This window comes from Bos grunniens, chromosome 3 (assembly GCF_055505025.1).
Source record: "Bos grunniens cultivar Pamir isolate PY7600 chromosome 3, Bosgru_T2T1.0, whole genome shotgun sequence".
Lineage (NCBI taxonomy): Eukaryota > Metazoa > Chordata > Mammalia > Artiodactyla > Bovidae > Bos > Bos grunniens.
Genome location: NC_141167.1, coordinates 9,431,799 through 9,459,628, shown reverse-complemented (window position 1 = coordinate 9,459,628; position 27,830 = coordinate 9,431,799). Strand labels below are relative to the sequence as shown.

Below are 27,830 nucleotides of genomic sequence, written 5' to 3'. Positions count from 1 at the left end.
ATCTTCCCGACCCAGGGATCAAATTCATGTCTCCTGCAGCTCCTGCATTGCAGGTGGATTCTTTACCACTGCACCACCAGAGAAGCCCACACATTTGTGTACACATCTAGGCCCACATATATTCTTTTGCAAGTTTAGAATCAGTTGGCAGATGAAGAAGACAGACAGATGAGGATTAGCTTCTCAGCTTTATTACTGATGAACCCGTTGGAGAGGAGACCTGAGTAAACTTTGCAGCCAGGGTTGAAGGGGTGGGACAGGGAGATGGGGGAGAAGAGAGGAGAGCAGGTCAGCCCTTCCTCTAAGACTCACTTGGCAGGTCAGTGATGCCTCCTCATCAGCATAAATGCCAGGGCTGCACGAGAGGAAAGAACTCCATGATCCTGGGGCCAGCAGCATCCTATTACCTGGGAACTTACAGAAATGCACGTTAGGCCCCACTCCCAGAAAAACTGACTCAAACTTTAGGGGTGGGACCCAGCATTCTGTGTCTGAATGAGGTCTGAGGTGATTCTGATGAAGGCTCAAAGCTGAGAACCACTGGTCTAGTGGGAGCTGTACCACCTGAAAATCTGAGCCCTAGGAAGCAGTGTTCCCCTAGGATGTTTTGCCATCCTCGTCTGCCCTTCCTCCCATCTCTGGGGAAATGAATCATAGGAGAGAAGTTTCATAGCTTCCACATTTGGTTTTTAGCTGACAAATCTCCCAGGAGGAGCAGGTGGAGGCTCCTGAAGGGAACGGCTACCCACTCCAGTGTTCTGGCCTGGAGAATTCCACGGACTGTATAGTCCATGGGGTTGCAAAGAGTTGGACACGACTGAGTGACTTTCACTTCATGAAAGGGAGGAGTGCCATGCATTTGGCATGTGCTGGCCTTGCCTCCTTTTCTTGCAGACCTTGGAGGGACCAACATCTCCACAGTGGGACTTGGTAGACTCCAGAATGACCTAGCCAGAAGTGGAATGGAAGCAGGAAAGCCTCTCTGACTCCTCTTTGCACTGAAGTTTCACCATAGACTCCTTGCCAAGGCCTGTCCCTCTCCAACCGCATCTGCCCACTCACTCACCCCTCTAGTCATTCTAGCCTCGCTTCTGTCCAATACGCCAAGCCCATTCCTGCCTCAGGACCTTTGCACTTGCTGTCCTTCCCCTTGAATAGCTCTTCCCTAAGACCCTGGCAAGCCTGGCTCCTTCTTGTCCTTTATTTTTTAATTTTTAATTAGAAGATAATTGCTTTACATTGTTTTTATTGGTTTCTGCTGGGCAGCAACACGAATCGGCCATAATTGTGTGTGTGTGTATATAAATATATATATATATATATATATATATATATATATCTCCTCTCTCAAACCCAGATGTCATCTTCTCTGAACACCCGTTTAAAGTGCCCGCAACCCCACTTGTGATGATTTATCTCATTATCCTGGGTTATTTTCTTCAGAGCACTTGACACTCTCAAAAAAATGACCTGGTGTGTTTATTTGTTGACTTGTTTACATATTTATGAGAGATCAGGGATGCTGCTGCCTCCCTAGCACTAGAATAGCTCCTGGTATGTCGCTGGCATAAGATGTATGTGAATATTTGCTGAATAAATGAACGAAAATACTCTGGGAGAGAAGGTTCAGAGTGGTGTGATTCAGGCATCCAGATAGCCATGGGCCCAAAGATTCGGTCTCCTTCTTCCTGAGGGCAGAGGGCAGGGCCACCTAAGCCCTGTTGCGAGGGTCTGAGGGGAGTGCGAGCACCCCACAGGCTTTCCACCTGCTTTTCCCCTCCCCCGTATCTTAGACGCAGGCTCCCGCTGCTTCTCCCCCTCTACCCTCCCTCCCTACACTGTCATTCCATTCCAAACATTAGAAGCCAGCAGATTCACACCCTCCTGCCGGCTTTTTCATAGAGGAATGTTAATAGAGTTAGTTTTCAGCAGGAGTACTGCAAGCCGTTGTCAAAACTCTGACTTGGCCACCCTCATTCACGTAATTAATCACACAGGAAAGCAGAAGAGGGCAGCATGAGGGCTGGGGCCCAGCTCTGCGGGGGCCCTCTTCCCAGAAAAGACCGTGGTGGGCCGCACAGCCACTGCCCACCAAGAGGCCACAAACCAGGCTGGAAACGAGACAGCCTAACTGGAACCACAACAGAGTGGTGCAAGTCAGGATCTAATTAGCCCGGGGGGCCCTCCTCCCTGTTCAAGAGTTTGGGAACAAAGGAAAAGCAATTAAACAAGTAGGGTGGAGGCTGGAAGGAGAAAGCAGGTTAAAGATGGTTCCTTTTAGAATGCAAGGAGGCTCTCATTTAATGAATACTGTGTTAGTTATCTACTGCCCTGTAGCCAATTACCGCAAACTTGTTGCCTTAAAAAAACCCACATTTATTTTGTCATCATTTCTGTGGGTCGGACTCTCCTAATAGCTTAGCTGGGTCCACTGCTTGACATCACACAAGGCCAAGCAAGTTCTCGAGGTGTCAGCCAGGGCTGAGTTCTCCTCTGGAGGCTCACCTGGGGAAGGACACACTTCCCTGTTCATGAGTTTGCTGTAGTAGTTTCTTGAATCTTGATTTTTTTTGCTGGCTACTGGTCTGTGGCACCTTCAGTTCCTAGAGATTCCCCACAGCCTGTTGCCACATGGGCTTTCCCAGCTTGGCCACTTACTTCATCAAGCCAACTAGGAGGATCTTTAGAGCAAATCAACCCGTAGGATAGAATTTTACACACCATGGCACAATCGCAGAAGTCACATCCCATGGCCTCTGCCCTGGTTCTGTTTGTTAAAGGCAAGTCATAGGTTCTGCCCACATTTAATGGGAAGGGGTCACACCAGGGTATGAATCCCAGGAGAGGGGAATCATGGAGGAGTAGCCACTCTAGAGGATCCGCCACAGAACCTATTGTGTGCTCAGGACCATGCCAAACGCTTTTGCATGCATTACATCATTTAATTGCTAAAACCGCCTGCAAGGCAGGCATCATCCCCTTTGCACAGATGAGAAATCTGAGACGGGAGGAAGAGAACTTATTTGCCCAAGGTCCTGCCAGTGATTGAAACCACTTGTGTCAGGACACTAAAGCTAGAGGCTAGAGAGTCAGCATCTTTACAGTGAGGAGCAAGGGCCAAGGGAGGGAGGGGAAGAGGCGAGCAAGAAGGTTCTTGCTATGAGGCTTAAGACCAGGAGGAACAATAGCTGTGGATTTCAAGTTGAGAAAGAAGAAAACTGACAGTCTCAACTTTGCCAATGAAGCAGAAGATGAGGGTGTCTCCTGAGAGATTGGAGGCTGGGCTGGAGAGGGAGCAGAGCCAAGTTGGAACAGCAGCTTAGGGAATGGGAAGGGGGGATAGGAGAATTTGCCAGCCTGAGTACAAGTCTGCTGAGGAGGAGAAAGCTGCTTCCTCTGAGCAGACTTCAGCACTTGCCTTGGTAGTGGTCCTCAGTCCCGCCAACCTCAGCTCTTTGTGCAGTCTCTTCTCTCCTGTGTCCAGCCCTCCCATGAAGGCAGGAACTCAACAATAGACTGCATTGGGCCTCCTGGTCCCCAGCACAGGGTCTGGCCCAGGTGAGCCCTTCATGAATAATTCGGCCTGATTCCCGACCCTGAATTTCTAAGTCACTCCACCATGTTACTTCTTACCCCCAAAGGGTGAGAAATGACCCAGTTTGAAAAGACTATTCCAAAATATGTATTTTTACTTTTGTTCCCTGAGTAAAAGTTTAAAGAACAACAGGTTACAAAGATACGAATCCCTCGTGGAATAAGGGTGAGAGGTGGGATTAGGGAAGTCTGTTGCGTGCAGAACCTGGTGACAAAAGAAGCAGTTTTGCATTTTTTCCTAGTCTCCTTGCTGTCAGAAGTCAAGGACCATTTCAAAACATCCCATATCAGTGTGTTGTCGCCTGGAAAATACAGTTAGAGTAGACACAGTGCGATCCCATTTGTATCAAAGGACCAGTCTTGACTCATTCTAAGTGGCAGAAAACCTAACTCATACCATCTTAGATAAAAACTAAAACATGTGGGCTTATCTTCACTCAAAAGTCCAAGAAGCCAAAGGGACTAACCTTTTGGCCTGAGAATGAGACAAATGACTGCCTACAGCCCCCAGGACAGCATCCTCCCCTAGAACTCCTTATACAAGTCCTGAGATCCGCTCTGATTGGACAACTCGGCTCATGTGCCCACCAGTGAGCCAATCACTGTGTCCAGGGGGAATCCATCTGATCCAGTCTTGATCAGGATGGAGGTGGTGTGCTGTGAGCAGGAGGAAAAGAAATGGGTTCTGAGTGGTCATAAAGGCAACACATGTCCACCCTGTGCGTTATGCTTGCGTCCACAGAAGATTCACTGGGTAGATGCCCACCAAAATGTCGAGAAAAGGGTTTTCTTCAGCTTACAGTACTCAGACAGAGTCAAATAACCTATTTTTGTAAAATCAACCTCAAGCTTAACCCTAGTGAATAGAATGGGGACCACCCCTGAGGTCTCATCCCGGCCCACAAATAGTATCTAAGACTTGTTGGTGGACCAGTTCTGGAATCCCTGCAGACACTGATTCCCCTAAGGCCCACCTAAACTCCAGTTTCCCAGCCTCTGCTAGGGCCTGAATTGGAAACCTGGCCTGGACTCCAGGCCCTTTGCCCTCCCCAGGAGGGCAGCAGGTCTGGCCATTGGGCACTGCACTCTGTGAGCCAGATCCTCCACCCCAGAGAACTGCTTGGGACCAGATGCTCCCCCACCTAGGACTCCCAGCTTCTTTACACCTGGAGACTCCCACACCCCACCCCACCTGCACAAGCCAAGCACAGTAAACACTGGCCACACACCTCTTCAGACACTGTAGCTCCTTCTCCCAAAGCCAGCCCCTCCCAGGATCAGTTCCCAAACCCCGATCTCGACTCCACCTTGCCACTCACTTGTTTCCCAAAGTGGCAGCCATGGCCACTCTAATGCCATACACAAGACCAGAGACAGGAATACCACGGAATGGCCCTTTATTTCTAGTTGGATCCATCAGTTGTATCTGACTCAGCTTGCTCGAACTCTCTGCACTGGTTCGTAGCTGACTCTTGCAAGCATGTCTTCCGGGCGTTGAATTGATTACGGTAGACACTGAGTTCCTCTCGGTACTTAGCTCTCAGGAGAGCTGCCCTTTGTTCGTAGGGCTGCTTGTCCACATCTGTCTTTGCAGACCACATCTTCCCTGAGGCCTTGGCCACCTGCACCACCGACCAGCTTGGATTCTCACTCTTGAGCTGGGCATAATGGTCTTGGCAGAAGAGTAGGAAGGATGATGGAGGCCGTCTGGGTGCGTGGGGGTCCCGCTTTCTCCTTTTCTTCCTCCTGCCGAAGTAATTCATCATCTCTTCTTGGTATCGGGCTTTGTCGAGCTTGGCCAGGGCTTCATATTTGGCCTTTTCGTGCTTTGAGATGGATCTCCATTTTTCTGAACACTTTCTAGAAAATTCTTTAAAGCCAAGGTAGGTATTGGGCTGCTGCTCCTTGAACTTGTTTCTGTAATTCAGCAAAAAGTGGATGTAAGAAGAGACATTTGCCTTAGGCTTTAGCTGGTCTCTTTTTCCCATGTTCATAAATTCATTTTCTTTTCTGGACCCAGTAATTTGGACAGCAGAGACCTTTGTCCCCCACACTCCAGAAGCAATTAGTAGATGCTCTGCTGGCGGTGAAATTTTCTGTCTGTCTGAGCTGTAGGCAAGGGTCAGCCTTTTCAGTGGTGGTGGCATTGTTGGGTCAGAGGGGACTGTGACGTCACTCACAGGCCAGCCACTCCAGGCCAGTGCTGGAGGCATTTGCATACAGGTGCTCTTATTGGTTGGCTACTTGGAGGTCAAATTTGCTCCCCATGGAAGATGATGGGTTATCCAGGGAAGGCTCTAGAGCAGCCGTGCCCCCTGCAGTCTTTCTCCCTGGCTTCCTGGAGGCAGAGTGCTGGGCTCAGGTGGGGAGCTCTCCATCCTTTGGATGTAGTAACGAGCCACAGGGTCTGCCTTCCTCGCCACACGATTGTCAAGATGCCTCCTCAACCTTTCCAAAGACAGCCTGGAAATAATGAACATGAGGAGGTGGATGGCTCCAGAGCTGTCATGATGAAATGTGAAGCCTTTCCGTTTGCCTTGAACAGGGGCAGCTCCTACTATACAAAGAGTTTAGTAGTAACTCTAAAAATAATCAAGTATGACAGCTGTGACTCGCTTCCTGTCAGGACAAAGTTATCTAATATAAAACCCAAGCGCTTGGCCTCTAAGTCTGAACTCTTCGTTTCTCTGAAATGAATTGGGTGGGGATGAGGGTGGGGATTGGGGAAGAAGGGAGGAGACCCTTAAGGTTTTACTAATATTACACCGGAGCCCATGAAAATGAGATAGAAAATCCTTGGCCTAACAGGAGGCCCCCTGTTCTCATCCCAGAGGTCCCCGTTTCTTGGGGTTAGAGCGCAAAGCTCTAGCAACTATACTCAAACAAGTCGGCTTCGGGCTTTTGGGGGGAAAAGCTGCAAATATTCTAATAGTCTTCCAAATGGAGGGAAAAGAAACGAAGAGTACCGTTTCTTGACCTTTGGACACTGTGGGGTACTTCCTTGAATGGTCTTGGAGTTGCTATAACTCAGGGGTTGTTGATAGAACCAAGTTTACCAGGCTAGAACACCGAGCCTCATTAACATAAATATTAACATATTTAAGGTAGAACAGCCACTAACAGGTTGAAGTCTGGATTTGATCCGATTAGCCCGACTCAAGCCTGTGCTGCATCCCACCTGCACAGATACTGCAGCCTTGGTGGCCTAGAGTCTGAGTGCCTGGCCTCAGCAGCTGAGCCTAACAAACTTGCCTCAGACTAGACCACCACATTTTTTTTTTATTATTTCTATTTATTTATTTGACTGTGTCGGGTCTTAGTTGCAGCATGTGGGCTTTCTCTAGTTGTGGTGTGTGGGCTCAGTTGCCCCACAACATGTGGGATCTTAGTTCCCTGGCCAGGGATTGAACATGAGTCCCTGCATTAGAAGGCAGATTCTTAACCACTGGATCATTAGGGAGGTGCCTAGAGCACATTGTGAATTTTTGCCAAGACTTTTCCCAGGACTCCATGACTGATTGCAAGTTCCATCTTATATAAAATTGACTAGAGTCTTCAAGCCTAATTCCTAGCCCCAAATTGCAACACGGTAGTTGGGCTACTTCAGCCAGTCCCTTCCCAAGCCTGTGATGTCTTATCTGTGGGATCAACGATGTGCAATCAATGTTCTACTGGCCAGGCAACACCCTCCCAGTGACTTGCTGTAAGTTTGTGGCTGGAGTGGGAGGGCTGTAGGATATCAGATGCCAGCCCCAGCAATCCAGGCCAGCGACGGGGGCAGAAAGGTCTGGCCTGTGGGAACTGGTTACTCTGGGGACACTTCTTAGCCTAGGGAGCTTTTTTCCCCACTCTGGTTCTTTCTCCCAAGGCTAGAGGTTGGATCATCTGTTTGCTGGACTTGAGTGGATGGGTTGTGAGGAAGAACTTGTCTAATGTGCATACATGTTCATCAGGTTCAGCTCAGATGCACAAAAGACCCCAGCACCTTATCTGTGTCTCCGTTCACAACCTTCCATCCCCCCCCCAACTCAGGATGATAAGATCTAGAAACATCAGCCCCATGATAACCATCTGCCAGAGCCTAGCAGATCTAGGAAGAGAAGAGAGTATGGCCTTTGGTGGTGGGGCCACACTCCCAACTTGGCAGGGTGAAGCAGGGGACTCCTTCATCTGGTGGAGCTGCAGGAAGAATAAATGCACCTGACTTTCTCAACTGATGCCTTGTGCACAGGTATCTGAGGTTTGTTCCTTTCCATCTTTCATGCCTGCTGCTTGTTCTGGGAAGCTGACCCATATGGACCATATCAGTGGCTCCTGTGCCCTCTGGCTTCCATTCAGTTTGGCCAGTGGGGACCCTGACAGGAGATCACGGAGGGAGGGATCTGGCTCCTTCCCTGCAAGGTTGCCTGGAGCTGTCTCCTCATCTCTGGACTGCAAGTCCTGACTCCTCTTAAGCATCCTCTCTAAATGACTCTCTCCTTCCAGCTTCCCTGTCCTGTCCCCTCCAGCTGAGGGGGTAAGAGCTCTACCTTTACTAGCCTCTGAGGCCTCTGCTGTCCCCTGTGGCTTTCTAACACCTTGCCTTTCCCTTGGTAAATAGCCGCTTTGTTAAACACTCCTCAAATTATCCTAATTTGAGTGGCCATCTGTTGCCTGCTGGGACCCTGACCTGTATGCCATGTTTCTAACCTCCCACATGGACAGCAAACAGCCATGGAGGTGGAGAAATAAAGCAAGTGTGGGCATCCCTCCAAAGTAGAAGGGTGTCGAGCTTCTGGAGGCCTGTGTGCTGGGTGGTACCATGGTGGAGAAGGGCCTGCAGGGGCTGCTGTGCCAGCCAGGAGCAGGCAGGACAAGGCCACATGGCTTAGGAAGAAGTGTCTAATGTCCTCTGTATTATGAGATGACCTCCAGACAGGGGCGCTGCTCTGGAGGCCAGGTAGTGAATACTGCAGGCTTATGGACCACACATTTTCTGTTGCAAGTTAGTTTTCAGCTCTGCCATCATAGCTCAGAAGGAGCCAGAGACCACACCCAAACGAATGAGTGGCTGTGCCCAGATAAAAATCACAAACACAGGCAGTGTGGGCTGAGGGTCATAAGCCTGACCACCCCAGTCTAGAGATGTGAGTTCAGCATTTGCAAACTTTTGGATTGCAGTCTACAATAGGAAATGTATTCTATAAGTAAGAAAGCGTTAGTCGCTCAGTCGTACACGACTCTTTGCGACCCCATGGACTGCAGCCCACCAGGCTCCTCTGTCCATGAGATTTTCCAGGCAAGGATACCGGAGTGGGTTGCCATTTCCTTCTCCAGGGGATCTTCCCAACCCAGGGATCGAACCCGGGTCTCCTACACTACAGGCAGATTCTTTGCCGACTGAGCTACCAGGGAAGCCCAGTGTATTCTGTACCATGACCCACTTATGTACATGCTTTCAGTGCCGCTAGCGGGTGCTCTGTTCTAAGAACATCACCTGCATCGTCTCATTTCATCCTTGTGACCACCCTGTGTGGGAGGTGGGCGTAGGGGTGCTATTTTTGCCCCCATCATAAAGTCTCTGAGCACATAAAGTTTTCAGAAAAAAAAAGTTTTATGAAAATAAACTTGTTATGTGTGTGATGTACTCTTTTCTTTTCCATTCTATACTCTTTTAATCTGCTGTACTTTATTTTCTTTTTTAAAATGCACCCCTGGGACTTCCCTGGCCGTCGGGCGGTTAAGACATTGTGCCTTCCGACGCAGGGCACACAGCTTTGATCCCTGGTCAGGAGTTAAGATCCTGCATGCTACGTGGCCTGGCCAAAAATAAATAAATACAAATAAAACACACCCCACAGTCTGATCTTGTGAATGGGTCACAATCCAGGGATAGATTTGAAAAACACTTGTCTATGTAGGCTGGGATGGAGCCCCCACCTCAGAGGTTGTGAGAGCCTCTTCACTCAGCAGTGATAACATGAAGTGGAAAGAGCATGGCCTCTGGAGCCAGACAGACACTGAGCTCCAATGCGAGCTTTGCCACGTAGTAGCTGGGGGACTTTTGGCAAGTCTGGCTTGTTACAGTCTTGGCTGGATGTGGAGTGAAATGATCAAGGTGAGGATTAATTGAAAGGATGGGAGTAAAGCGCCTGACACTGCCCCTCCCCTGCAGTGTGGGCAGGACTTGGGACTCACTTCTAATGAGTAGAGTATGGAGAGGGACAGGAGACATCTCTATAGTGGAGGAAGGGGGCAGATGCTACAGCAACCAAGGAATCCACCTGAAGGCCATTGGTAATAGACCAACTGATATGACACCCGCCTTCTACAATGTGATGATAAAAGCATCTCACCCAGTGGTATTCTTCCCCCAAATCCATAATCCTGGTGTAATCAGGAGAAAATATCAGACCAAGCCAAATTAAACGCCAGTCTGCAACCCACTCCAGTGTTCTTGCCTGGAGAATCCCAGGGAGGGGGGAGCCTGGTGGGCTGCCGTCTATGGGGTCGCACAGAGTCGGACACGACTGAGGCGACTTAGCAGCAGCAGTAGCAGCAGCTGCAAAATACTTGATCAGTACAAAAGTGTCAAAATCTTGAGAAAACAAGGAAAGCTTGAGAAACTGACAGCCTAGAGAAGATTCTGTAGGTGTGATGACTCCATGCCCAAGAAATACTGGACTGGATCCTGGAGCAAAAGGAGGCCTTAGTGGGAAACCTGGGGGAAATGAGAATGAAGTCTTCCACTGACCCAATAGCACTACACCAAGGTGGTTTTGCCACATGGCCCATGGTTTTATGTAAGATGCTAATGTTAGGGGAAGCTGGGGGAGGGGTGTACAGGAAATTTCTGTACTGTCTTTGCTATTCTGTTCTCATTTCAAAATAAGTTGTTTTTCATCTCCCCAGCTGATAGGAATATGTACCCAGGGTTGAGGCACCCTGTTCTTAATCCTTCTCTGGGAATCCTAGGGGCACATTTTACCCTCACTTGCAGCAGTTGTATGCTGCTGGCAGATCTTCTCATCACAGCGTTTCTCAAATTTGGGGGCAAGCATCAACTTTGGGGAACTTTAAAAATCCCAGGTCACAACAACAGCAACCCGAAAAAGTAGTTGGCAGAGGCACGTGGTAACTGCCGTGATGCGCTCTCCTGCCTCCCCTGCTGCGGTTCCTCCTGGGGGGTGGGGATCGTCGCTGCTCTTGCCCTCTGAGCAAGGCACCTGTGGCACGTGGAAAGCTGGCTCCACAAAGAGGTCCATGTCCTAAGCCCCAAAGCCTGTGAATACATTACCTTACATGGCAAAGGGAACTTCGCAGATATGATTATGTTAAGGATTTGGGGATGGGAAGATTATCCTGGATTATCCGCATGGGCCTGATGTAATCACATGGGTCCTTGTAAGAGGAAAGCAGGAGTTTCAGAGTTAGAGACTGAGATGTGATAACAGACGTAGAGGGTCAGAGAGACTTGAAGAGGCCACACTGGTGGCTTTGAAGGTATGGAAAGAGACCGCAGGGGGAGAAACGAAGGTGACTTACTAGAAGTTGGCAAAGGCAAGCCAACAGATCTCACCTCTAAAGCCTCCGGAGAGAGTGCAACCCCACAGACACCTTGACCTTGGCACGGTGATGCCCACTTTGACTTCCAGAATCGTCAGAAAATAAATCTGTGTTGCTTCAAGCCACTGAATCTGCAGTGATTTGTGAAAGCTGCACTAGAAAATGAACACGGTTATCTTTCGCATCCAGCTAGTGGTCTGTAACTATCCCGGTGCTATCCTAACCCCCGCTTGTGTTAATAAAGATGAGAAATTTATGCCACTGCTGATTGGATTAGTTGAGGGAGCAAGGAGCGTGATCTACTCAATTTTACACACTTCTTCACTCACTGGCTGACTCATTAAGTCACTAATTCACTCATTGGCTTACCAGTTAATTCACGCTTACCGTCTTTCAGTTCATTCACTCACCACTCATGTGCACACACATGCATGCACACACACACACACACACACACACACACACACCCTCAATCAGTAGCTGTGAGTTGCTGGAGCAGTGTGACTGCTGCTTTCACGGCCGTTAATAAGCAGTGTTTGAGGGATGGATATGTTTCAGGAAGGAAGGTGGTGGTAGAGAAGCATCTGCCACTTCCTGGAAGCCAGATGGGCGAAGGAGGCAAGGTCATAGGTAGATCTAGGCTCTTTGGTGCTGACCTTATGCCAAGAAATGTTACTCAATCAGATGTGACTGTGATAGTTCAATAAAAATGATGATAATGCTTTAGGTAGATCAGCTCCAAAAGCCTACAGAGAGATTATGCACATGCAGACTTCATAATGCTGATTTCTTAGATTGATACATGGATTGTAGTTATGTAAGATGCTAATATTAGGGGAAGCTGGGGGGAGGGGTGTACAGGAAATTTCTGTACTGTCTTTGCAACTATTCACATTTCACAGCAGTGAGCGGAAGAGTCAGTTCTCACACTCAGGTTTGTTTGAAGTCTGTGTGTTTAGCCTCTGATGGTGGTCTAGGAACTTCCTTGAGGCCAGGGAGAAGGCGGAGCTGGGAAGGAACAAGGCCAAGTATTGCAGGAGGAGGGCAGGTGGAAAGAGAAGGTGTCTACATTCAGCACTTACGGGGCTCAGGGAGACTTTTCCCGTCAGGTGGATCCTTGTTGCAGACACATGCCCTGAGTCCAGCAGGTGGACTGACCTAGATGGCTGAACCTACCAGCATCTGCAGGTACACACAGAGCCTGGATCCACTTCCCTGGGCCGAGGCTGGCCAAAGCCAAGTACGGGGTCAGCATCCAGCCCAGGGGACTATGTGGACAGGAAATGGGACAGATGATCAGGTGTAAGAATAGGGTCAGCGTGGTAGGGGGCAGGCGTACCTGTCCGCCTTTGGCAGGATGCAGCAAAGGGGGAGGCGATGAGATCTAGAACAAGACCAAGTTTGGGGAGTTAGTCCCCCAGCCAGCTGTGGGTACCTCTCGCTGGCAGAAGCCCTTCCTGACACCCAGAGGAAGAAGCCTGGCCCCTGATGTTTCCATCCAAGCCCCTGCCTCTTTCAGCCACAGTGCCTAGCTCCCTTCTTTCAAGCACACTCCTTCTTTGGGAGAGTGGTCCCCAAAATCAGCCCTGGGGGTTCCAGCAGGAGCCCATGCCCGGGGCCCCAGGAGTGGGCACAACCCCAGCTAGACTACTCAGAGGCTCTCAGTGAGCTGGTTCTAACTGGACCCAAGGGAAGAGATCATCTCTCTGGAGGTGAAGCTAGGAGGGTAAATCAGGGAGCTGGTAACTGTGGCCATAGTCCCAGCCTCCAGTCTGCCATCTGCAACAGAGTGGAAGAAGCTGGCAAACAGCACAGCAGAGATGGGCCCAGAAAGACAGGCCTGTGGCATCTGAGTCATTGGATCTAGTCATCCCTGGAGCCAGCTATGGTGTGACGACAGCAGCCGATAATTTCTTCTCTGCCCCACTCTGATTTGGTCTGGGCTTCGGCCACTTGAAACCATGAATATAAGGCATTAGCTTAGGTGTGATGGGGGTGAGTGATATAATCCAGGAACCCTTCCCTCCCCCATTTCCAAGTCTTCCTTCCTGTCTCCTTCCTCTCCCCACTGCTTGTGTCTGCTCTACATAATGGCCGGGTCTCTGGTGTGTTGTTCAGAGAGTATATGGACAGCGTTGGCACATCTTGGCCCCTCCATCAGCATGAATGTTTCTTGAGCACTTAGTGTGTGCCACATCCTGTACTGAGAGCTTGTAAGCCCATTATCTCACGTAAACCATCTAGAGTTCTATGAGTAGGGTGCTGTTATCCATATTAAATACGTGGGGAGACTGAGACGCAAAGCAGGTCAGTTCCTTGCCCGGAGTTAGACAGCTGGGAAGTGTAGAGCTGAGACTTGAACCCAGGTAAGTGCCTTCCAGGGCCCACATGCTTAACTCTGCCCCAAACTGCACTGGATTCAGTAAATCTTAGTTCCTTTGCCCACAAGTCTGCCTTGCTGCACGGAGCTATGACCCGGCCACGAATGATGGTTGCTGTGTCTTGGAGGCTCAGCAGGAGTTTATGAGCGTTGCCTTGAATCGCCGCAGTCACACTGTAAAATGCACCCTGGGAAAAGAGAGGCTCAGAGAGGGAAAGCAACCTCCTCTAGGTCACAAAGCCCATGGATGTGGTGGCAGGATCAGAATCTAGCTCATCTGACTCTAGGATAGCTTCCTTACTGACCTTCGCATCGCAATCCCCAGGACAGTTTAGCCCACCTATTCTCCAGCCACCTGGGAGACTCACTCCCTCAGCTATGGCTTCAGAGCTGCTAAACCATCAGGCAGGGCTGGCTAGCTGCCTCGTGGAGGAGGAGAAGGAGCGTTGAGGATGCTCAGACTCAGAATGGCAGTCGAGTGGCAGGCAAAGGCTGGCGTGGGAGTCTCCTCGATCAGCCATCTGCAAACATTGCCTCTGGATGAGAAGTATTATCCAAATGTAATCCCCAGAGGCCTCTAGAAGGCAGGCATTGCCACCCTCCCTGGAATGAGGGCAGGTCCCTTCTCCGAGTCCTGTCTGCAGTGACAGGCAGAAGCTGGGCAAGGCTAAGGAGGCAGAGCTGATGGAGGCCAGGCCGGGGCTGCCGGAGGTGGGGAGGGGAGGTGACCGCCAAGTGTACTGGTGACATGGGGCCCCGGAGTGGCCCTGCACCGTGCTGTCACCAGAGTAGATGCAGCATCCTTATTCCCCAGGGAGATGAGGCCAGGCTGTGCTGGGGTCTGCTTAATCCCTGCGTTCTCTGGAGTGTCGGGTTCAAGGCACTGACTCTACCTAAGCAAGGGAGTAAAATAGTTGACATTTGCAAGATGCCTACTGTGTGTCAGTAGTCCTGGACACATGATATGCAAGAGCACAGGTATCCCATTGCACAGATGGAGAAACTGAGGCTCAGAGAACTGCGAGCACATGCCTACATTTCACAGCTACTTAACCATTGAGCCCAGATTCAAATACAGGGAGAGACAGAGACCAGAACCAGGAAGGAGAGAGGGTCTAGGTAGCATGTGAGCACGCCTCGGTCACCAGGCTCCTGAAGCCGGTGCCCTGTTCCTGGGCCACGCCTGGTGGGAGCTGACTTTAGCATCTTCGGGTATGGGGCCATCGGGTCTCCAAGCTGGATCTCAGGTCTATCTGCAGCAACAGAGACTTGAGCTGGAGGCAGGGAGTGGTCACCTGGGGGCCAGGCAGCTGACCAGGGCCCAGACTTCTCTTAGATTGTATCCCAGTCAGACCAGAGCACATGCGGATGGAGGCGTGCAGACGTACGAGGCTTAGGACATCTTATAAGAGTGATGCAATGAGGTGGGAGAGGCAGCAACAGAGGTGGGAGAGATGATGCTGGAACACGCTTTTCCCGTCTCTACCAGGAGAGCCAAGCCTGTGGGGCCTTCTGTAATCAACATGTGTGTAGAGTCCCATCAGCTGATCGGTCCAGTGTGGGTCACATGGCCACCCCCAATCCATCCAGCTATGGCCCAAGGCCAAGAGGCTGCCCCTTCCAGGAGCTGTGGGTCGAGGGAGGGAGACTGATCGTCAAAGCTTCTACTCAGAAAAGAGTAGAGCTGCCCGATTTAGAGCTGGAGACAGAAACAGAGAGAGTTGAGCATCCTCTGAGAAGTTGTGGGGGATCCACCACAAGCCCTCATGCCCAGATCTCGGTACCCAGCACAAGTTCCCATCTCCAGATCCAACCCCATTCTGTTCACGTTAGCCTCAAGGGCACAGCCTCTCCCCAGAGGCAGGGGAACCCTCACCAGGAAGCCATGCCCAGTGGGCAGCTGAGCTAGGGGTAGAAGGAACTGACACCCCAAGCCAGTCCCCAGACCTTCTCAGTGTGCTCCTCGCTCATCTCACAGCCCATCGTGATGACACTCTCATCCCCGCAGCAAACACAGCCAGAGGTCCTGTCCCCCAGCCCTCGGCGGCTCAGCCACACACCCTCCAGGGAGCGGTGCATCTGGAGGAAGTGCATTTCCCTGCTATAGTTTGTGTGGGTCCCTGGAGCTCACAACCCTGGTAATTTTTCGAGTTTATTGATTTGCTTCTGGGAAAGAGAGCACATTTGCCCACGTTGATTACCAAACTCCACTGTTGCTGCACTGGGGCCATGTCACCATGAGAAAAGCTTCCCCAAAAGGTAACAGCAGCTGCCAAGAGCCTGGGGAGCACAGAGAGGTCTGAGGGACTGAACAGGGGGCTGCACATCTCCATGGGAGACCAAGATGAAACCTGCATGCGCCCCGAGCCACTCTTCAATGTCCCCAGGCTTCCCTGCTCGTCTGCCTTTTCCTCTGCTTTCCCCACCTGTGCCCGCTGCTTCCTCCAGCAGGACTTCATTCATTCTTAAAGTCATTGAGTCAAGCGTTCCTTTTTCCTGTGAGCAGCATTTCCTGAGCCCTTCCCGTGTGTCAGGCACTCACGAAGTACTGAGAGAAGAACTAAATGAGAAGGAAATAGTTCCTGTCTTTAGGGAGCTCCCAGCTTTGTGGGGAAGCAGATTCTTGTGTGATGTGTGATGAGACAAGTGCTCTGATGGAGAAAGTGCAAGGATTCTTTGCAAGAGAAAATGAGATACTCAGGAGAAGCCCACCAGTCTTCCTGGAGCCAGTGGCTATAAGATGACCCTGGATGTTTCAAAAGGAAGTAGCTAGAAAAAGGGTGGGGAGAGTTTGGCCAGGAAGTGAGTTCTTGATCTTTAGAAACACTAAGAACAGACCTTGACTGACCCTGTGTCCAGAATGCTGGAGCTGGGATTTGTGCCTTGCCAGGCAGCAGGCCTGGGAGGCCTCTGAAGTTCTCCAAGTTCTGAGGCTAGCTGTTTCCAGGGAATTCCCTGGCCGTCCACTGGTTAGGGCTCCACGCTTCCACTTCAGGAGGCCCAGGATCCACCCCTGGTCAGGGAAGATCCCACCTGCCTCTCCATGTGGCCAAAAACAAACACGAAAGACTAGCTGACCCCATTCTCTTGATCACAAAGGGGACAGCATTCAGAAAGATGCCCCAGGACTTCCCTAGTGGTGCAGGGGCTAAGATTCCACACTCCCAATGCAGGGGGCCTGGCCAGGGAACTAGAGCATCTAAGAGTCTGCATACCACAGCTAAGACCCAGTGCAGCCGAATACATAAATAAAACAAACAAATGTTTTTTTAAAAAAAGAAGATACCACACTGTGGAAAGCAAGAGACTGCCATTTGCATGATCACTCATTCATTCAATCATTCACAAACTTGTGCCATAAAAGTGCCTGTATCCTCTCCCTCCAAGCAGCTCCTGGAGTTGCTGGCACTCTCAGGCTTGATAGACCTTCCTGCTCGAGGCCCCACGGTGCTCTCAGCACCCGCTGCCTGTGGGCCGTCTCCCACCCCCACCTCCAACGCCTGTGCACCCGCCGCTCCCACCAGCTGAGCCTGGGATTTTCTGAGAATCGGATAGGTTCGTTGTCAGCTCTCTTGGTGCCAGTCATACTTGTTATTTTAATTATGTGACTTAAATTAAACATCACATAAACTGATGAAATATGAGTGTGAAAGGAAGTAGAGTTGCGCCTCTAGAAACTAAATTGAATGCTTTGGCATAGTTCCATGAAGGAGATGCTCTGAAAAGAACTGCTTCCTAAATATTAGGTGTGAATGAGGGAGAGAACAGCATGCCGCTGAACCGATTCCATCAGGGTGGGGACCAGGCCTGTCTTGCCCGCTGCTGCATTCCCAGTACTTAGCACAATGCCTGGCACATCGCAGATGCCCTATAAATATGTGTAGACTGGATGAGCGGTGGCAAAATTGAAACCAGTGAGCGATGCCTTATGGGTGGGGTTTATATAAGATAGACAATGCAGAGAAGAAACCTATGGTCAAAGGAAAGACCTTGCTCTGGCGTTGCATGGACTCACCAAAAAAAAAAAAAAGTACCTTCAAGTATATTTATATTGTAATGAAATGTTTAAGCCATGAATGTATGCTTTTATCATTCCCCACTTCCCAGGTGGCACTAGTGGTAAAGAATCCAACTGCCAGTGCAGGAGACACAGGAGACGTGGGTTTGATCCTTGGGTCAGGAAGATCCCCTGGAGGAGGGCATGACAACCCACTCCAGTGTTCTTGCCTGGAGAATCCCATGGACAGAGGAGCCTGATGGGCTGCAGTCCACAGGGTCGCAGAGAATTGGACATGACTGAAGTGACTTAGCATGCACTTAGAAATTATTTTTTACAAACCAACTGCTTCATTTGCAAGGCTTCAACAGTCAATGTCCATAAACTCTGTAAAGGGCAAGATAAATATTTTTAGCATTGTGGGTTCTAGTTGCTGTCACAACAACTCAGCACTGCCTTTGTAACATGAAAGCAGACAATATGTAAATGAATGAGCTCACTTGTGACCCAGTGAAACTCTACTGACAAAAGAGACCGCTCAGTGTAGCTTATCAACCCGGTTCTCAGGGACTGATTTGCTCTGTGTGCTAGGCACTCTGCTGCGCTGCTAAACACATGGAGACAGAAAATTCTGCTCTGGTGCTTGTGGAGCTCGCCTTTGAGTGAGCGAGGTGGTCATCGAGTCAGAAGATGATTACTATTTGCTGTGCTCAGAACAACAGTGGGGCATGTCCCAGGTGCAGAGGGAAATGCGCAGGGCACTGCTGCTCCCATGGGGGCAGGGAGAGGGGGAGGAGAGCAAAGGAGGCATTTGGTTAGGTTTATGAGATCAGTGAGATTTTCCCAGGTAGTCAGATGGGGCAGCAGGGAACAGCATTCTAGGCAGAGGGAACAGCATATGCAAAGACATGGAGGCTGGAAAGTGTCTGGAGCTCAAAGTTGGTGTCACAAAAGGGAAAAGGAAGACATAAAAAAGATTAGGCTCCTGGAGCCAGGCTTCCCTGGTGGCTCAAACAGTAAAGAATCTGCCCACAAGGCAGAAGACACAGGTTTGATCCCTAGGTTAGGAAGGCCCCCTGGAAAAGGCATGGCAACCCACTTCAGTACTCTTGCCTGGAGAATTCTATGGACAGAGGAGCCTAGCAGGTCCATGGAATTGCAGAGTCGGACACAACTGAGCGACTGACCCTTGTCCTGGAGCCGGTGGACCTTGGCTTTCCCGTGAGGCAGTGACTTGAGCAGATGCCCTCACAGAGTATGGAAGATGGATGGAGGCAGAGGACCCGTCAGAAGGCTGTCTCTGTAGTGAGGGTGAGGAATGATGCAGTCACAAGGGGGAGAAGACGTGGCCACAGTTGGCCACGGGAGCGAAGGAGTGGAAGGAGTTGGGATGGTGCCAGGGTGTGGTGGCTGGGAGAGTGGTGTGGACCACCGAAAGAGGAAACCCTGAGGAGCACGAGTGATGGGGGAGGGGAAGCTTTGGTTTGTTCAGAGCACAGTAAATGACCCCCAAACATATAGTTAGGGAGGCAGGAGTTGAACCTTCATAGGGGTAGCTCGGGCATCTCAGAACTGCCTGGGCACCCGCGGTGGGACAGGCGCTGCTGGGACCCGGAGCCTGGGGAAGCCAAGCAGCCTCTGTCCAAAGATAAGTCTAGAAGCTGGGGGACTCCAGCAGCCAAAAGGACTTGTACTCACCCCAGGCATTCACCCAGTTCCTGGAAAATTAGTAACTTCGTGGATTTGTCTTGGGAAAAGGTTTTTTTTCTCAGTACAGCAAGAGTCCTAGGCTTTTGCCTAAAGGAAAACCAATATGGAAATCATTTGTGATGAGACTGGATGTCAGGGCTGAGTCAATAAAGGCCTGCTTCAAGGGTGAGAGGGAGCTCGGGCCGGGGAGTGGGAAGCAGCCTCCAACAAGGGCCTTGGTGCCCTTTGCCGCTGCCAGGACGTTCCAGGGTTTCCCTGGTTGCATCATGGTGTTCTCACCATCCCCCAGGGAGGGGAGCAGACAGCAAGTGGGAAGGGTAGAGGGCTTGGGAGTGCGGTGGCGAGCACATCCCATATGTCACATTCTCCCTGCTCAGCCTGAGCAATAGAAGGGTGGTTTATGCAGGGCCTGGAAAGATTCTTCAAGCCTGAATCAGATCCAGGCTGTGCACATAGCTTGGGTAAGAGATAAAGCCCACAGAAGGTGTGCTGGGAGCACAGAAGCCAGAGACTATTGACCGAGGAACAGAGGCTGCACGGAGAAGGAGATGGTGAAGCCAAACCTTGTAGATAACCGGCTTTGCAGGAACTTCTGTATCTAGGGAGCCGCGGTGGAAGAGGTGCCCTCCGGCAAGCACGGAGCCTTGTGCACAGTACGTGCTTGTGAGTGAATGAATGAGTGAATGTTCCCCTGAAGCTGTCCATGTTCAGGGATGCTGAGATTTAAACCAAGACCTCCTCATCTTCCTCCCTCTCAGTTTAAAATTAGGCAGCAATTCCTTGCAGATTACTGTTGTCATCTTGTGGGGCGTGTCTCTCAGCACCCCACATGCGGACTGTATGAGAAGCTTCTTAAGAAATGCTTTCCACGCAGTTTGCTCTGAGCTCTATTACCAGAAGCACAACTTAGAGCTTTCTGCTGAGGAACTCAAAGCCACTTTTTCCATAATCAACTACATGCATTAGAGGGAGTGATTTTTTTTTTAATTCTCCCCAAGCCAGATTCCATTAATGAAGCCCCATTTAACGGAAGTCAATTTACCAAAAAGAAAAAAAGAGTTGAGCATAATTGCTTAAATACATTTTATGTTGTACTATGGTAGCAATTTACTGGGTGAACTTGGAATTCCCCAAGCCCCCCATAGTGAAGTTAATGTGGACAGAAAGATTTGAAGGGGGGAATCTCTTTTTGTGTGTTCTCTCCTTTAATTATGATTCTAACAGGGAGCAAAATTAAAGAGGATCCTGGGGGGACGAGGGAGGGAAAGTAAAGGAACAGAATGGAATTCAGCTTCAACAGTTCCACTGCCTTCCCTGAGTACAGAGGCTCTATCTGAGATGAGTTTGAATTCCACTTCTGCTGCTTACTAGCTGTGTGAACTTGTGCAAGTTTCTTAACGTCTCTGTGCAGCCAGGTGGTGCAGCGGGAAGGGGCATAGACAGCAGCAGGTGCAAAGGCTTGGGTACACGCATGTATACTCAGTCGTGTCCAACTCTTTGCCATGCCATGGACTATAGCCCATCAGGCTCCTCTGTCCCGAATTTCCAGGCAAGAATACTTGAGTGGGTTACCATTTCCTTCTCCAGAGGATCCTCCTGGCCCAGGGATCAAGCCCACATCTCCTGCATTGGCAGGTGGCTTCTTTACCACTGTGCCGCCTGTACAAAGGCAGAGGCACAAAAAAAGCAGTGCACATAAGGTCTTCTGTTTGAGTGCACAGTGATGTGTGTGTGTGTCTATGTGTGTGTGTGTGTGTGTCTATGTGTGTGTGTGTCTGTGTGTGTGTCCGTGTGTGTGTGTGTCTATGTGGGTGTGTGTGTGTCTATGTGTATGTGTGTCTGTGTGTGTGTGTCTATGTGTGTGTGTGTGTGTGTGTGTGTGTGTCTATGTGTGTGTGTGTGTCTACATCTGTCTGTGTGATGTACTCAGAGAAGGAAGGCAGGCCAAGAAGACTTCACTGGGAAGGTGACATTTGATACAAGACTTTGAGGAAGTGAGAGGGTGAACCAGATGGCAGTCTGGGAGAAGAGCCAGTCAGCAGGCAGAGAAACTACAACGGGCAAAGGCCCTGAGGCAGGAGTGGGTGTGGCCAGTTTTGAGCAGCCTGGAGACCCTTGTGGCTAGAGCATAAACAATAAGGAAAAGAGGAGACACACTGGCTTTTATAAGGAATAAGGAACAAGGAAAGGAGAGCTGAAGACACGCTGGCTTTTTTAAGACTTGGAGACTCTGGTGAAGCCTTTGGCTGTAAGAATTAGAGCCACTGAAGATTTGATTTTAATTAACTCTGACAGCGAAAGTGTGAGTCGCTCAGTCATGTACAACTCTTTGTGACCCCATGGACTGTAGCCCACAAGGATCCTCTGTCCATGGAATTCTCCAGGCAAGAATACTGGAGTGGGTAGCCATTTCTTTCTCCAGGGGATCTTCCTGACCCAGGGAAAGAACCCACGTCTTTTATACCTCCTGCATTGGCAGGCAGCTTCTTTACCATCTGAGCCACCAGGGAAGCCCTAATTAACTATATTAATGCATAATTTAATACATGCATAGGGAAGCCTGGCGTGCTGCAATCCATGGGTTTGTGACAAGTTGGACACAAGTTGGTTATCGAAGAACAAAAAATGTGTAATTTATATTAAAAATTGTTGTCCAGTCGCTCAGTCATGTCTGACTCTTTACAACCCCATGGACTGCAGCACACCAAGCTACCCCTGTCCAGCACCATCTCCTGGAGCTTGCTCAAACCCATGTCCATTGAGTCAATGATGCCATCCAACCATCTTGTCCTCTGTTGTCCCCTTCCTCTCCTGCCTTCAATCTTTCCCAGTAGAAGGGTCTTTTCTAATGAGTTGGCTCTTCGCATCAGGTGGTCAAATATTGGAGTTTCAGCTTCAGCATCAGTCCTTCCAATGAATATTCAGGGTTGATTTCCTTTAGGATTGACTGGTTTGATCTCCTTGCAGTCCGTCCAAGGGACTCTCAAGAGTCTTCTCCAACACCACAGTTCAAAAACATCAATTTTTTGACGCTCAGCCTTCTTTATGGTCCAACTCTCACATCCATACATGACTACTCTAAAAACCATAACTTTGACTATATGAACCTTTCTTGGCATGGTAACATCTCTACTTTTCAATATGCTGTCTTCCAAGGAGCAAGTATCTTTTAATTTCAGGGCTGCAGTCACCATCTGCAGTAATTTTGGAGCCCAAGAAAATAAAGTCTGACACTATTTCCATTGTTTCCCCATCTATTTGCCATGAAGTGATGGGACTGGATGCCATGATCTTCATTTTTTGAATGTTGAGTTTTAAGTCAGCTTTTTCACTGTCCACTTTCACCTTCATCAAGAGGCTCTTTAGTTTCTCTTCGCTTTCTGCCATGATGGTGGTGTCATCTGCATATCTGAAGTTATTGATATTTCTCCCAGCAATCTTGATTCCAGCTTGTGCTTCATCCTCCAACCTGGCATTTCTCATGATGTACTCTGCATATAAGTTAAATAAGCAGGGTGACAATATACAGCCTTGACATACTCCTTTGCCAATTTGCAACCAATCCATTGTTCCATGTCCAGTTCTAACTGCTACTTCTTGACCTGCAGACAGGTTTCACAGGAGGCAATTAAAAAATGACCCATCTTAAATGTACAGTTCTGGGGGCTTTGACAAATTTGTGCATGCCGTATATCCACCACCTTATTATTATAAGATAAGACCATGTCTTATTATATAAGATAAGACCATGTCTTATTATATAAGACAAGACCATCTTATATATAAGACCATTTCCAGCACCCCAGAACGTTCCCTGTATTCCTTCCAACTCAGGCATGCACTGATGTGCTTTCTCTCACTGTTGATTCGTCTTTTCCAAAGTTTCATAGAAACAGATCACACAGTATATACTCTTCTATCATTCAGCATAATGCTTTTGAGCATCTTTCATGTTGTAAGTGTTAGTAGTTGTTTTTTATTAGAGTTTTGAGTAAGGCATGAAATCATCGCAATGGCAAAGTTTAATGTGATAATTCCAGCATTTAAGTCCCTAATTCTCTGATGGATACCAAGAAAACTCTCAAATGTGCATGTATGTCCTAGGAGACAGAAGCAGAAACAGAGTAAAGATGCACAGGGCCCTGAGTTGAAGCCTTGGGAATGAACAGGTATAAGATTGCTGGGAGCAGGTGAAGGTGTGGGAGAGGGTGATGTCCCTTCAGGCTTCTCCTGTCTGTACAGTTGGGGGTTAAAGTTGATCCCAGGGCTGGAGAAGAGTCACTGACTTCCTAAATTCCAGTTACAACCCAGATCATTACTCTCATCCTGCTCTTGGGACCCCAGCACTCTCCCCTCATTCCATTTTGCAATAAACAGCCTTTGGTTCTGAATTATTCAGGTAAATTCTCCCTATTTCTACTTCCTTATGTAAATAGCCTCCAAGCTTTGTCATTGAGATAGAATTGAATTTGGCCTGGGGAAGAAAAACCCACAATACTTTTTGTGGCTCCTTAGAAAACTTGAATGACTCTGCCTGTAATAAACTGTTTTAAATGGGATCTGGTAAAATATACAGTAATTGGTTTCTGTTATAGCTCTTACTATAGCAGTATGGATGGTATTCCTGGAGTTTGGTGTGTGTCAGCATTTTCATTATAGTAAAAACTCAGTTTTTCAGGGTGAGAGGCTCCTTGGTTAGTTCCTTTGTCTAATACGCATTTATGGAGACCCATTATGCTGGAGCTCTCTCCCTTTCACGCCTCCAGACCACCTCCCCTCCCTTTTCTGCCCTGTTTCATGCTTAGGAAGACTTACTTGTCAGACTACACCAGTATTCTTCCTTGCCCTCTGGCTTCCAATGGGCTAGATCAACAGAAGCATCAGCAGTAGATGGGAGGAGGGGAGGCAGGAGAGTGAATTCCGGGTATTCATTCCTTGCTCCGTCCTGGTGGGAATCTGTGCAAACTGGCTGTAGTCCCAGCTGACCAAAGATCTGGGTCCTTTCTAAGCTTCAGGGCTCACCATTTCTGTCCAGGTCTGTGAGGGGTTAGCCATACTCTTGTTACCAGCCTCAGAATCCTGCCCCATCCCCGATGGTGAAGAGCACATTCATTCACCCAGAATTATCTCAGATGACTGAGCCACCTGTTTTCTGCGGGAATCCTGACACACCTGCTCGTGTCAGGCATTTTGTTAGGTGCTCAGGACAAAGATGAAGAACAAAGATGATGGAGAATAAACAGCAGCTGCCACTTACCGAGAGCTTTCTATTTGCTAGAGACGGTGCTAGTCTTTTTTGTGTATTATCTCATTCAGTCCTCGCAACCCTTTCAGGGAGGGATTATTATCCTCATTTTACAGATAAAGTCACAGAGAATGTAAGTAATTTTCATAAGATAATACAGCCGATCCCTCCAGAGCCCCAGCTCCCCGCCCCCCTGCTCTACCCACCCACCCACCTATCTTCACTGCCCTCTTGGAGGCATCTTCCTAGGGAGACACACACCTGGATAAATGAATTAAAATCTGAGCAACTTGCTGTGGCATCACAGAGGAGGGAAAAGGGAATTATGTTTATTGAGTTAATACGTGCCTGATACTGGGCTAGGTCCTATACGCGGAAGTCCCCTCACTTATTCCCATGGACTCTCCAGGCTGGTGTTATCATTCCATCTTCAGAAAGATGGAGTAACTGATCACACTGATTGGAAGTGGTGAAGCCTGGATCTGAACCCAAATCTGTGTGGTTTCAGAACCCAGGAGAGTAGGAGAGCCCTTCCTGGGTGGGGACGTGATATTTGCAGGTGTCCCAAAGAGTCGGATACAACTGAGCGACTTCACTGACTTTTCACTTTCATGAATTGGAGAAGGAAATGGCAACCCACTCCAGTATTCTTGCCTAGAGAATTCCAGGGATGGGGGAGCCTGGTGGGCTGCCGTCTATGGGGTCGCACAGAGTCGGACACGACTGAAGCGACTTAGCAGCAAAATCATCTCGGGTGACACGGTGGGTGCAGGGGAGAGGGTTACTCGTGGGTATATTCCAGGCAGAAAAGGCAAATGCATGGGAATTCCCTGCTGGTCCAGTGGTTAAGAATCCACCTTCCAGTGCAGGGGACGTGGGTTCCTCCTTGGTCAGGGAACTAAGGTCCCACATGCCTCGGGGCAACTCTAAACCCACACATGCCACAAGTAAAGTTCCCATATGACTCAATGAAGGTCTTGCATGCTGCAGCTGAGACTCAACACAGCCAAATAAATAATAATACTTAAAGAGCAAAGACATGGGAAAGGAGAAAGCTTGGAATGCTTAGGTGTGATCAGGGTGTCCAGGCAGGGCAGGATGGATGGTACCAAAGGGGACGCGTCAGGAGGTTTGGTCCCTGATTCAGACACAGAGAGGAGGAGCAGGAAGATACCGGTTCTTGGCTGCTGGAGGCTGTGGGGTCCAGGAGAGAAGAGGGTGCTCCCAGGGTGCAGGGTGGCGGGGGGGATGAGCAGAAAGAGGAGGGGCATTGGGGGCTTAGCCTGAGTGTGGCGAGGGGAGAGGACCCTCCCGTGGTGAGCAGAAGCCCTTTCAAGAAGGAGACAGGATAGGAAGTTTGGAAGGCCAGTCTTGTGTGGACACTGGGGAGCCACAGAAGGTTCTTGAGCTCTGAGCAACTCTAGGAGGAAAGATCTGATTGATGTAAAAGCTGGCCCAGGATGCAGCTGGGCAGAAGGCTAGGGCAGTGACTGGCGGCAGGGGGGCATATGCTGGTGTCGACCCACTGAGCCAGACTGGCTAGAACTCGGAGGAGGCTAAGTTAAGGGAGGAGAGGCAGCCTAGAAGCAGGAAGGGTAGTGAGGGGTAGGGGCCAGCCCTCTTGTGGAGGCAGCAGGGATGGAACGGGAGGCAGAGGAGACCCAGGGCCTAGTGAGTGACCCCGAAATGGGCCCTCACACCTGGGAATGGCGTGCTGCACACAGTGGCTGCCTGAGCCCTTTCTCCTGACTTCTCTGAGGCCCCGAGGGGCTTGCTTGGGTTGGCTGAACCTCTGCCCCTGAGTGCGGGGGGAATGGTGGGGGCAGGGGCTGAACCTCTGCTAGAGAGCTGGGGCTGGTCCTCTGTCCGGGGCTGGATCTTTGTGGGGCATCTGGAGCTCTGCTGGAGGTGGGTGTGTGGGCATCTGCTGGGCAGAGGGGCAGTGGGCCTCTGCTTGCAGGGCTGGGTCTCTCTCCAGGGTGGCCAGACCTCACTGGGAGAAAGAGTCCTCTGCTCCTGCCCTGAAGCATGGCCCCCTCCTCTCAGCATCTCCCTGGTGGCTCAGGTGGTAAAGAATCTGCCTGCAATGCAGGAGATAGGATTTGATCCCTGGCTTGGGAAAATCCCCTGGAGAAGGGAATGGTTACCTGCTCCAGTATTCTTGCCTGGGAAATCCCAAGGACAGAGGGGCCTGGTGGGCTACAGTCCATGGGGTCTCAAAGAGTCAGACATGACTAAGCAACAAAGCAGATGTGCTCAGCCTCTCAGCAGTGGAAAGAACCCCAGGAGGAGCCAGCTCAAGACACCCAGGTCCCAGGCTCCTTGCTGGAGGGCGGCTGGGGCAGCGTGGCCCTCCCTTCTGCCGGGGCAGAGGCCCCAGCACACGTGGGCAGTGGAGAGACTCCCGGGTGCCCAGTCTCAACCAGCTGTGGTCCCTCACATCCCCCTCCCCTACTTCCTGTCCCCACAGGTTCACTGGAGCCAGCCTCCCAGCCCCCGTCATCAGCAGCAAGAACTGGCTACGGCTGCACTTCACATCGGATGGCAACCACCGCCAGCGTGGCTTCAGCGCCCAGTACCAAGGTAGGTAGGGCCGGGCGGCAGAGATGTCCTCAGACTGGGTGTACTTGCCGCTGTTGTCCTGCTCTTATTTGCAGACCCAGAGGTCTGCGTTTCAGCATCTCTGCATCTGCCACTGTGGTCTGTTGCCCAAGGGAGGACATTTCTTGAATTGTGTAGAATTGTGTGCCCTGAGCTGCCCCTCCTCAGACCAGTGGAATCTTAATAGTATATACCAGGGGCCTCCTGAGAGCCGGGCACTGTGCTTGGCGCTTGGTCAGCATCGTCTCACTTAATCTTTGTCATTACCCTGTGAAGCAAAGACTGTCACCATCTCCATTTGATGGACAAGGGAGCTGAGGCTCAGAGAAATTAAGCCAGTTTCCCAAGGCTATCTGAGCGTCTGCCCCTCAAATCCAGAGCCCACCCTCCTACTGGCAGAGTTTAGCTAGAGTAAAGTAGGAGAGCTGCCCATGTCTGACCTCTCATTCATTTCGTGTGGAACACAAATGTTTGACAAACGACAGGTGAGACTTTAGGGAGCTCTCCAGCTTAGATGCGCAAATCTGGGAAGAGCTGTCTGGGGGCAAGACATCAGACCCAAAATGGCAGGTGGAAACTGCAGGTGAGCAGATTTCTGCTCCATCCATGATGAATTTCCTAACTCCAAGAGGAGAGCTGCCCATGAAAAGAAGTGCATTAATCCTAAGGTGGGGAGTCCTCCACACCTGGAGGAGATCCCAAAGTCTGGTGGATGGTAGGTGTAGATGACAACCTTCCTTTTCAACCTTGAGTTTGTC

General features: G+C 50.0%; 2 protein-coding genes across 3 annotated transcripts in view; one reads left to right on the top strand and one right to left on the bottom strand.

Moving 5' to 3' along the window:
- Nucleotides 1–27,830, top strand: part of CSMD2 (CUB and Sushi multiple domains 2) — a 693,739-nt gene that overhangs the window by 321,662 nt on the left and 344,247 nt on the right. For both annotated transcript variants that reach the window (XM_086378081.1, XM_086378078.1), the window contains exon 6: nucleotides 26,942–27,054. In XM_086378081.1, coding sequence (XP_086234207.1) covers nucleotides 26,942–27,054 — 113 coding nt within the window. The remainder of the gene's footprint in view (nucleotides 1–26,941; nucleotides 27,055–27,830) is intronic.
- Nucleotides 4,975–5,700, bottom strand: HMGB4 (high mobility group box 4). Its single transcript, XM_086378088.1, has one exon. It carries the CDS (start codon nucleotides 5,586–5,588, stop codon nucleotides 4,998–5,000), a length of 591 nt encoding a protein of 196 aa, XP_086234214.1. The 5' UTR covers nucleotides 5,589–5,700; the 3' UTR covers nucleotides 4,975–4,997.

What these genes read in the sequence shown, in the direction of transcription:
- HMGB4 (XM_086378088.1), bottom strand. Translation starts at nt 5,588, where the DNA reads ATGAACATGGGAAAAAGAGACCAGCTAAAGCCTAAGGCAAATGTCTCT.